Consider the following 12679-nt stretch of genomic DNA (forward strand, 5'->3'; position numbering starts at 1 on the left):
ATAATAAAACCTGGAAACGTCACGGAATTTAGGTAGAGATTTTTACTTTTCAGACTCCACTTCTCTTTTTTACCTTACCCAGCTATTTGGTAGGAATTATTTTATAAAATAAGTTAATTTGTTTTCCAATTCTTCCCTACCTACACATCAAACCATATACATGTATATGCTTATAAGATGAGGAAGCTCCTAGTGGGGAAAACTATAGTTGTTTTTTCGTATATTTGTAAAGCCTGACCTGCGAAAGTCCGGGAATCCGTGCTCGCCAAATAAGTGGGAACCCTGAAAAGTGTGTATATATATTTTTCTCACGATAACAAAGTACATACATCACTGCAGACAGATTTTTTTGTACATACGTTACAATATAAGAAAATATCATAATACTTCGATCGAGTATACTTCAGAGGTGTTCTTTCTGTTGTTTTTGAAATGAAAGTCTTGTTAGGGGGACTAAATTATTTTATTTGAAAAATAAATAAAGTTTTCTTTCACCTACACTTAGTTCTAGGATATCAAATTACTGCAAATCAGTAGTCTAGGACATACAATTCATTGTCAATGATGTACTTTGTTAAAGATTTTCTCTTCTAAAATAAACTGATTTTAGTAATATATTGTAGGTTATTCTCGAAGACGTGGAGTTACTTCAGATAAAGCCAGATATGTTTACTCATACATCCAACTACTTTGATCTTATGTTGGAATACTGTGAGAAGCTGCTGAAGGAAGGCAAAGCTTTTGTAGATGATACAGACCCAGAAGTAATGAAGCAGGAAAGAGAGCAGAGAGTAAACTCAAAAAATCGTGATAATTGTAAGTAATTGTGAATAATGATTTAAATGATATTGTAAGCAGTAAATGTTTCGTTAACTGAGATATCGTCACAATCCATTAGTGTGTAATTGTTTTTGTTTTAGTAATTTGGTATTACTAGAGTCCAGATTTCTAAGCAAAATTCATTTCTTTCCACATTTCTAAGGTATGCAGAAATATTATACTTTGTAGTACATATCCTGATGGGCAATTTTAACCATGGTTGATAGTAATTCTCGTTTAATATATAGTTGCTTAGAGAACAGTGGAAAATAGTCAGTTTTCACGAAAGTTCCTATTATTTAAGCGATGTTAAAACATTAGAACTGCCCACAGAAGATGCGAAGAACACCTTAAAAATAAATAAAAAAAAAAAAAAATAAAAAAAATAAAAAAATTCAAAAAGAATATAAGAAAAAGGCTGAACAAGAAATATCTTTAAAAATAAAGAAGCTTGAGAAATGCCGGAAGGTGTTAAAACTTAAGCTTTGAAAGAACAAATTAAATAATAAATTCAGATGCTTTATTAAAAAAAGGTTTTGTTGTAAATAATCCAAGAGATAGATCATATTTTATGTTTACATATAATAATATTTATGAGTATCTTCAGATTTCTAAGATAATAAAGATACCTTAGTGTATAATTATTGTTTTATACTAGTGTTTTATCATATTCTAAATACGGGAAATTTGATCCATAATAAGTGTTTACAATAGGAAAGTAAGCTTACACTGTATTTAATAAATATAAAGTAGAGCTTTGGACTGTTATGGAAATGTTGGAGGCCGATTTAAAAAATCTGTTTCTTTCTCTAACCTATCCATAAATGATAGTGTTCGCGGTGTTGCGATCGAGGAAAATTAACTTAGTCATAAAAATTGAGTGGAATCAAAATAAGAATTTCAATGTGAACTATGAATATTCCAAATACTAGGGATTTTATTTGGAATCATACGTTACAAATCGTCCTGTCATATTTTCTACGATTTAACAGTATTTTTTGTTAAACATTCTAAGTTTGTGGCCATCTAATTTTGCAGAGCGTTTGGCAACAGTGCCTCCACGCATCAACGCATCAAATGTTTTGTTCAATTGTTAGACACCATCTTTCCTTCATCGTATACATGACGGGAACCCCATAACCACATGATGGGAACAAACATTATTACAACGAAGGTGTAGTAATGCACAAAAGTTTACTTTAAAACTTCTGTAAACTTCATTCCGTATGTTACATCTGGTCCGTTTCTTTGCTACTTGTTATATATTTCAGCTGTGGAAAAAAATCTTGCGATGTGGGAAGAGATGAAACGTGGTACAGAATTTGGTCAGAAATGTTGCGTACGAGCAAAAATTGATATGCAATCTTTGAATGGGTGCATGAGAGATCCAACAATCTACCGATGCAAGAACGAGCCTCATCCACGTACGGGGACCAAATACAAGTAAGTAATAGAAAGTATTTTTTCTTGAATAAATAAATAAATAAATAAATAAATAAAAGCAGTAGTACCTGAACTTAACGAGACTAATTCGTTCAAGAAAGTTTCTTGTATCATGAGAATCTCACATCGCGAATGGAATTTTTTCCATATAAAATAATGAAGATCCCATTAGTTCGTTCCACAAAGTAATTTGTATGTCGAAAATTTCCTATCCTGAATCAAATTTTCTTATATAAAATAATGGAGATTCCATAAATTTATTTACATCGTGATAATACTATACTCCAAATCAAATTTTCCCAGAGCTGTAAACACTTACTTTTGAAACGAGCTTAGCTCAACTCAAACTCAGAGTGTAACTCAAGCTCAAACTGAAATTCTTTTATAAGCAGCGCGCTCAACACATCTTCAATTTTTAGATGAACTACACTCAACATTAGGAAGATTAGTATAAAACAGTCTGATGATTTTGTAACTAAAAATCTTTACTGTGGTGCAGACTCAAAAGGGTACGGCATACAAAAATTTAAATTTTAGGTACACACTAATTATTTGCTGAGTAAATGTTAGGGTAAAATATAGCTATTACTTTACAAAGAAAGAATACTGTGTAAGGAAACTCGTTAATACAAGTGACAAATTTATAATTATAGTAATAAGGTGGAAATAACATATATAATATGAAAGTGACACCGTATGTGCATTCATAAGAGAATTCCACACATCATATGTACTCAGACATCTAATATGCACTTGGCTAAAATACTGTTAGACTGTCACTTCGAATAGTGCTCACCCCTGCGCATACGTCATCCTTACACTATGCCACTCACATACACTATGAAACAAATATCCTTGTGCAACACACTTAGCGAAATTGCAATCCACTAACAGAATAAATGTATTTTAAGTATCAAGAGATTTGTTTGAAAATATATATATATAGTTGCAAGTATACTATTTATACTGGGTTGTTTCCAACCTGCAAGAATACCTGTCTTCTAAGGTGGACAACATTGTGTCCGTGAATTGTCCCGGGGTTCTCAAGTTTCGTCATACGATCCCATTCCACTAATTTAGTTCATTCAGTTCATTAATCATCCATCTCATTTTGTCTAATGGTCATAAGCGTGGAATGTAAAACTATAAATTCTATTTATATGTATAGTGCGATAATAACCGATTTTAAATAACAGATTATTATTATTATTATTATTATTATTATTATTATTATTATTATTATTATTATTATTATTATTATTATTATTATTATATAGTACGAAGCTAGAGTGAAGTGGCGTAATGAAAATTATGGTTACTGCACGTACAAGATCTGAGTATTCGCCCTCCCCTGAACTTCTGTGGCTGGCTACGGACTTGACAGTACCTATTCATTGGTGAGGTCTTTGATACCGATGAGTTTTTTCACACAAAATTTACAAATTAAAACAATACCTCTATTATTGTTAACCTCCTTAAAAGTGAAAGTGAAATCTTTCAGCTTTATGTCCCACTTTTATGCCCTGTAGGCTAATGGAGATGGTGATGATGAGAATAAATAAAATGGTAGAATGAAGGAAGTAGAAGGAAACGGTAGAACCCTCCCCCCCCCCCCCAAAAAAAAAAAAAACAGCACGCAGTGTTAGTTCGACACAAAGCCCACTTTGCGCCTTTAAAAGTAAAATATCTATTATAAACAAGTCAGGATATAGTTTACACATAACTGTCGTCTTATAATTTTGCACAATCATGAATAATTTACGATAAATTCAGCCAACTAAACAAATGTCACTTTATCTACAGTAAATGCACATACAAGTACGCCCCTAGTCTTCTCGAGTTATTTCTAACATTGTCCTCTTAACCATGCATCAATTGTTTAGTGACTTTACTAATATTTCAAGTCTCTTCTTTGAGATAGAACAACGACATATGTACGAATGGCCAATTACAATATTTTATGAAATTGAGCGTGGTTTTACACTCAAACTCACCTGTATTTCGAGCTGATCTCAATCACGCTCACATTTTTCAGAACGAGCAAGCTCATGATAAAACGAGCGCTGTCATTTACAACCCTAAGATTGCTTTTTTGTACTCCTAAAAAATATTAATGTAAACGTCAATTAACATGTTTTATGTAGAAGAAAAATGTTTTTTCTTATACGTAAATAATAAAAAATACAGTACAGTAATATAAAAGCAGATCAATAAAGCACATTAAATACAACGTAATGTTTGTCCGTACAGTTCATATTTTCATCTAAAAAAATGAAATCGTGAGTAACCCAATCATTTCCAACTGGCTGATATATGACGTTAGAAGCGTGGTTTTACAATGTGAGAGAAACACAATTAGGAAATGCGGGAAAGACAACTTAGTAGAGCAAGTTTTAGCAATGTACGTGCAATCATGAATCCATGAGTAATATGCCTGCAAAACTATCGATTATACTGTCAGTTTTCTTGTTCGCCTGTAGTTTATTTTATTACGTTAGATGACATGCAAGCTCCTTCCCGTCTTACTGAGAAGGCGAGCAGCAGACTGTATCATCACTGAGCATTATTGTGGTTGAAGATACGGAAAGCTTTTCCACATGTACACACACACACGCAGTTTAACACTCATATATAAATTTTATCGTGCTCATGGTAGTATATTTCGTAACTTGGATTACTTGTATGAGGGGGCAGTCATAACTCGAGGCATCCACTGTATTATAAGTAATCAAGTCAAACTGAAACTGAGCTGAGCGTATGCGAAGCTGCTATAAGGTGAGTTCGATATTCCTTTGAGCCAACAAATGACTGAGTTACAAATTTTGCACGATGATGGTGAACGATGAGAGAGTGGTCTTTTGCTTCTACTTCTAACGTTATTTCTATATATCTTCTGTTACGTTACATTCCCTATTCGAAATGTATATTTATACAGTTCATGAGATTATCATGAATCACAAAACACAGTTATACACTTTCGAATATATATATTCTCTTCCGACATATATCGTGTTTGTCACCTTACAATATTATACATTCAGTCTATACAAGATGGCACTTCGTTCTGTCTGTCGTTTTTTAGTTACCATAACAACCACATCAAACAGATAAACAAATTGTCATAGCAACGAGATTAACAATAACTCGATATGATACAAATATTTAAATTGTTTCTTTATATTTTTCTTCTTCTCCTTAAGTGCTTGGGTCCTTAAAATATCACTTTTGCCCGTAAATATTAACAATACTTATTTATTTATTTATTTAACAATCACCAGATACAGCTCAGAGGCCATTTTACACTGGATATCAAACAACAACAATAGAAAGGATTTGGGAAGGTATCGGCCAGGGCCTGTTTAGTAGGTACCATCCCGGCATTTGCCTGGTAGGACTGAGGGAAACCCTGGAAAACCTCAGTCAGGATGGTCGGCAGAGGGATTCGAACCCACGACCTCCCGAATGCAAAGCCAACGCTCTACCACTTGAGCTACTAGATCAGCGTTTCCCAACCTTTTTCAAGTTGCGGCACACTACAGGTGTAACTTGAATTCTCGCGGCACACCCATATATATATATATATATATATATATATATATATATATATATATATAATTATTACTATTATTATTTTTAAATATAAAATACCGTGGTATTTTTAGGTGATTACTGATCTCCTTCTTACAGAAAAAAAGCTGGATCACTGATTTTGCCCCGTGGTAAATCATTATGTTTATTTTTCATTCTAATTTTAAAATAGAAAACAATTGCAATGGAAATAGGACTCGGGTTTTTAAAAATCCACTTTCTCTTTCGAAAACTGTATCTAACCTTTCACTAAAAGGGAAGATCACTAAATAACGAAGAAATAAATAAATCTCCTATACTTTTAAAACACAAATGTAGGTAATTTGTATGCATGTTTGCTTTGTTGAATTTATTGAATGTTATGTTAAAATTTCAAGTTACGAAATAGCCTGCAACAATAAAGAAGCAATAATGGTCATGACAATGATAAATACGTTTTTCAACATTAAAAATGTACAAAAAAGTAACACAATATGAAACTTAAAATTGTAGATTTATAGTAGAGTAGAGGTTCATAGTAATGTGAAATACAAATATACATTTTCCCCTATATGTTGGAATTTGGATCCTATAGAATTAATAATTTGTTTCGATTTCCTCGCGGCACACCAGCGGCCCATTCCCGGCACACCAGTGTGCCGCGGCACACCGGTTGGAAAACGCTGTACTAGATAATACATACAAAAATAGACACTATCGTTGTAAACTCTGATGTAGGAAGGACTGCTGGAAAACTTTTCTGGATCGAAAAAGGCTAATGAGTTTTAATGAAATGAGTTAGAGTGTACCGTTTTCAGGTGCAAGAAAATGATTTAGCTACGTAGGGACAATTTTAGGGCAGGGAGAAATAGGTCCGAAATAAGTATGAACTTCTCTCGAAAAGGAGATTTTCGTATCATTTCCAGAGGCGAGAAAACGATTTAGATAATCCTCAATTGTTAGGGACCTTGTTTAGTTGCATATTTGTGGGGAAATTGGTATATTTCAAGTTTTCTTCAAGAGAGCTGTCTAAATCACTATAGTGATAAGATGTGTATGTGCTATTATAAACCTAAGAAAATGTGCGTTTTTGGAGTGGATCTTTCAAATGAGGCTCCATCAACAAGGGGATGCAATGTAGAGAAACAAGTAATCGAGGCTTTCTGCAGTCGGACGGGACATGTTGAGCACTACCCTTAGAAAGATTGCATTGTCATGCAAGATTATATATTCTCTCTCTTTCTTTCTTAATAAAAGGCTTGGTAAAGATTCATTTCGAAAAGGTTTCAAGGCTGGAAATGTATAAATTGTGAGGAGGAATATTTCGAAGTAAAATAACGTTCTTAGGAGTCAGCTGTTCTTCTAAATTTATTGCAAAATGCTATAGTATACTTGTTTTGAATCGCATATTATGAGGAGTTAGTAACAAGTTTCTTCTTCTTCTTCTTCTTCTTCTTCTTCTTCTTATTATTATTATTATTATTATTATTATTATTATTATTATTATTATTATTATTATTATTATTATTTGAGGCTATATAGACAGCATAGGCTGTAACTCTTTCATTAATGATTTACAACAAATAATGAATAATTTTTAAACTATCTTTTTCTAGGGTATATCCTACCTACGATTTTGCCTGTCCAATAGTTGACAGCATTGAAGGCGTTACACATGCTTTGAGAACAATGGAATATCACGATCGTGACGAGCAGTTCTATTGGTTTATCGATGCTCTAGGATTGAGAAAGCCTTGTATTTGGGAGTACAGCCGATTGAATATGATGAATACTGTTTTGTCTAAGAGAAAACTAACGTGGTTTGTTGAACAAGGATTGGTTGACGGCTGGTAAGTAGCAGATTGATCTGTTCACTGTCAATGGAACAGAAGAGTACTTTGCATGACTTTTGAACATAAAAAACAAACTTATTCGTAAACGAGCTTAGTTCAGCCTAACTTCACGAATAAAAAAATATTAATCAACCCCGTGTTAAAATTCGTATTGAAGGGACTCAAGTGACTCAGGTCTAACTTTAGCTCAGGTTGAAAAGGTGGATTTGTAAGTATTGACATAAAATAATTTATCTATATTTTGACTTGATTTTTCTTCTAGTGTTAAAGAAGTAAAATCAAAAGCCTGATTTTAGAAGATCTTACCGATCTAATAACTTGATCTAAAGAATTCGACAACTTCTTATTGCTCTACCTGCAACTGTTAGCCAAACATATAATCCACACACGCTGTTTGATCGTGTCACTGCATAAGAGAACCCAGTTACCCATCATATCCTTTACATCATTCTCTTTTTGAATATTTTTTTTTCTTGGTTCCAAATGATTGCTGGGAATTCAGCAATTCCTTTTCAGCAGTTAGTGAGACGGGATCTGGTGCTTAAATTGAAATTTGAACCACTACTTAAGTTTTTATCCCATGTTAGCTCTCATCTGGAATTGAACCCAGGACCACGCGAACAAAAGGCCTTCGCATTAGTTACAGTGAGCGCTCCCTCTTGTTTGCAGGCTAAAACTGCGAAGGGCAACGTTGGTTTGAAGCGAAATGTTAGATTTTTGTTATCAACACGTCTATATATACACGTGAAAACTTGTTTCTTTCAAGTGACTTTGAAGTTTTTAAAAATACAATGTGTTCGTCTGTTGTGGCTGATACTAATCTTTATTATTTTGTAGGGATGACCCTCGATTTCCAACAGTTCGTGGGGTGTTGAGAAGAGGAATGACTGTGGAAGGCCTTAAACAATTCATTATAGCACAGGGTTCATCACGCTCTGTCGTAGTTATGGATTGGGATAAAATATGGGCTTTTAATAAGAAGGTTAGTAGAAGTCGTTAACACGAAGGATTTATGTCAGATTTTTAGTCTTTAAGTGGATAGTTAAATTATGAAGCCATGTACAATGAAATCTAGGTTTGTTACCTTTCGTTCCACAAAAAATGTCCACCTTGAAGTGGCCAACTAATTGAGTAATGATCACAAATGGATATATCCATATGGTTCCACACAGAAGTCGCCAAATTAAAATTTACTGAGCCAGCTTAAGCACTTGCTGAAATTAAGAGGTTACCTTACCGTATTTTTTTCAAAATATTTGCTACCTTCATAGTAGTGTATAAATATTAAGGCTTTATAGGTAAGGAGCTTGAAGTAAGGCTTTGTAGGTAAAAGTTAAATAATTTTGTGAAGGATCACTTCCAAATATTATCTGCTTGTTGAAAAATTGTTCCAAAAACTTTTAACTAATCCTAACGAATTCTCAGCCGATGGTTGCAACGTAAGTGAAAATTCAGCTTAAGGTTTTCCGCGTTAAGATTAAGACTTATACTGCGTCGGTATGTATGTAATCTTATTAATGTTTGTTATTTCGAATTTTCGTGACTAGCACAGACTAAAATATACAGACCGCCAACTCAGCGAAAAACTGGAAATTTGGCGACAGTAGCGCCTCTAACACACGATGACCCTCGAAACTAAACAGTCGATCTGACGTCACCTACGTGGAAATTTCAAAAGTAATCACAGACTAGGTTATTTTTTCTTCTTCTTATTTTTCTTCCATTTTGTTATACAATCGTAACATTGGATAGTAGTATTCACCTTTCAAAGAAGTTTCTAAACAACAACGCAGACGCAGTATTTTGTAATTGCAGCTTTCAAGAAAAATAATGAGAGATTTTTGATATTTTGTATACAATCTTTCTGCTATAAAAACAAAATTTAATAATTAAATATGAAATATATTTTTCACATTTGTCTATTAATGTACATAGGATTAAGTGTATACTGATACAAGTTTGGATAAGAACTTGTCAAATCACATTTCCAGAAGGAATATCTATATTTTTATTACAAACTATTACTTTTTCGCTCGTTTAGTTGCATTTGGGGAAAGTTTTTCTGTTGACGTACTTCGCGGAATGTAAATATTTTCAAAGTGAACTCTTTTAAAAGGAAGAATTATATATATATATATATATAAAGCTGGAAAGGGACGTCCAGTCCAGAGACAGTACAAAAAAAGTGAACATTAGCTTATTTGATCTTAACGCACTACATCTAACACTGAGATGCGAAGCAAACGAAAACAATTCGCAGGTTACTATGATAACCCATGACGTCAAGTTCCAAGACCGATGCCATCCACACACGACGACAGAGATCCGGCCCACCGAGAGCGTTGATTGGTTCTTTCGCTGTGCAGACGATCGAAACTGATTTCAGTAGCCCATATAGGAAGTTGCTTCTTTATATGTATTCTAGTCTGTAGTGAATAGTGTTTTTAGTTTTATTATTGAATAATGTTAGGTAGCGACTAGTTTGATTAAGTGTATTAATCACAGTAAATGGTTGTATGCATTTCCTCTTATGACTCGAGAAACAATCGTCGGGGAAATAATTAAAAACATGATATTATACTGAGGTTATATAAATTAGAATGATTTATTTTAGATTCTTTGTTTTCTGTTTTTGAAAATTGTAAGAAAAAATAGAGACTGTTGCAAATTGAACCTGTTAATAGGCGAGAAGAGACCGTACCCGTGGCAATAATTGAAATACCTTGACGTCATGTGTTTCTGTGCTTTTCAGTATTCGTTCTTCGATTTTTTTTCTTTTTAGTGCGTTACAACATGAATTCAATTAAGGTTGCAATTTTTATTCATCTTGCTACTTAAAGTAGCTTTTAATAATGATAAATTCTGTTTCAGCCAAGAGTAGAATTAGTTTCATACGAGTCTTTCGTCGATGTTGATATAATAATAAAAAACCTTACGTGTCTTATGTAGCTAACCTGGTGTGTGTCAGCGTATTTTGAGTTCTCGCCTACGGAGGAGAAAACAAATAGCACAGCAGACACAGATACTGAGCAGAACAATGTTACTTTCTTATACAATATTGTAATACCTCAAATATTTTATGGTATAGACACTGCTGCCATGCACAAACTCAATTTTTAATGTTTAATTTAACGTTCTATAGTTATGCTCTTTACACTGGAGATGGAGTATAATTAATAAAAATGTATGATTATGGAAGAATTGGTAGAATGAGAATATGAGGGAAATCTCCGACAAAATGCTCTTAATACGAAAACTACAAACTTTCACAATCTAGGATCGAACCATGATCTGTAGCACTATCGCCTAGTGCTCAACCAGGGAGCCACTATGATTTTGTGTGCAGAGTACAGCTAACCCTATCGTTTATGCATCGTATTGTTTCTTTAATAGGAATGACCTTTATAGATATATGAAGTTGAAAATGGTCCTAAAGGCTAGAATAGGCTAGGTTTTGTGTTTAAAACATCGAATAGGTAAAAGATACATATCCTCTCCCTTTCCTCAGGGGACAGTTGTCATTTGTCCATATGAACCTGAAGTAGTGCCAATCTTCAACTCGCTCTCCTGAAAAGTTCATGATTTTGAGTTGTATCACTTTGTATTGTGTGTTTTATATGTATTACTTGTAAAGGACTGGTATCTTTTATTAATTATTTTAATTAATAAAACTAATTTAAATAAAATAAATTTAATTGAAAAGGAAGAATAAAAATAATCAATCCACCTTAGAAGAACATTTTGGTTGAAATATTGTTATTAATCGATTTCTTTGTTGACATTGAAAGATTTGGTTTCTAGATAATGTTGTTTTGAGTGCTGCTTCGTTAGTTATCGAGGGTCAGAAGCATTTAAGTATTCTTAAAATCAGAAGTTTATACGAAATGCAATTGGACGATTAAAAATATCAATATGTATTTAAAGGTACTCTTATTTAATTTATATTCGACGAATGTAAAAATAATCTGACTTTTCTAATGGATAGCCTTTGTTTTTTTTTCGCTCAACTTCTTGTATTATGAAAATTAATCAGCGAACATTTGTATATATATATTCCTTTTCCTTTTTGAACTATTTTACCTAACTTGTAACTATCTTATTTTTATCGTTCTAGGTGATAGATCCAGTGGCTCCACGCTACGTTGCAATTGAGAAAGATGATGTAGTGACTGTTCATATTAAAGACGCGAAAGAAGAGCAGCTGTCAGCACCTAAACACCCGAAAAATCCAGAAGTTGGTACTCGGAACTTCTGGACGGGATCAAAAGTATTCATTGATGGAGCTGATGCTGAAACTCTGAAAGAAGGAGAAAATGCTACTTTCATCAACTGGGGAAACATACGGATTCTTAAAATCAATCGGTGAGTTTAACATATGATTATTTATAGTGTTAGAAAAATGTCCTGAAACTGAAGTTCAATCAGCGATAGAAGTGAATAATTCATTGTAAACAACATTCGTGTATTAAAGTCAACCATTTTCAGCTCTGACTGCTGCATGACCTATAAACTCAACTATTAATGCAACGTGAAGAATGTGCGACCGATCTGAAGGAAGGTGTAGCTGTAACAGCTTCCATAAATTGTTATCCGATTAAAAATTTAACACGATAATTACTTTACGTTTATAAATAAACTTTATCATCCATATTGAATTCGTACATAAAGAATTGCAATTTTCCTCTGGGTCTACCAGCCGGCTTGTGGCACTCATGCTTTTAGGGTGATTTTAGTCACCTCATCGGCTTCCCTTACCTTGAATGCTAGTTTTGTAGACCGGAATTTCCTCTGCTCCCCAATTGCCCTCGCAGCGCTTGATTAACGTCACAATGCCAACAACATCTGATAAGTATGAATGGTTACCTGTCTTCTGACCAGATTCTGTACTGCTTAACTTAGTTGATCTCACGACAAATGAATTTCAGTGCAGCTAAGGCGTTGGCAAATGGAAACTAATAATATTCACTATCTCATAAACAAAAATCCTGCCCTTTGTC

At 33.5% G+C, this 12679-nt stretch overlaps 1 protein-coding gene across 1 annotated transcript in view; it reads left to right on the forward strand.

The window, feature by feature from the left end:
• Positions 1-12679, forward strand: part of GluProRS (Glutamyl-prolyl-tRNA synthetase) — a 121089-nt gene that overhangs the window by 13272 nt on the left and 95138 nt on the right. The window contains exons 6-10 of the mRNA XM_081730373.1: positions 624-816; positions 2091-2262; positions 7446-7679; positions 8520-8664; positions 11797-12044. Coding sequence (XP_081586499.1) covers positions 624-816; positions 2091-2262; positions 7446-7679; positions 8520-8664; positions 11797-12044 — 992 coding nt within the window. The remainder of the gene's footprint in view (positions 1-623; positions 817-2090; positions 2263-7445; positions 7680-8519; positions 8665-11796; positions 12045-12679) is intronic.

Source organism: Thermobia domestica, chromosome 11 (assembly GCF_964235325.1).
Source record: "Thermobia domestica chromosome 11, izTheDome1.hap1.1, whole genome shotgun sequence".
Taxonomy (NCBI): domain Eukaryota; kingdom Metazoa; phylum Arthropoda; class Insecta; order Zygentoma; family Lepismatidae; genus Thermobia; species Thermobia domestica.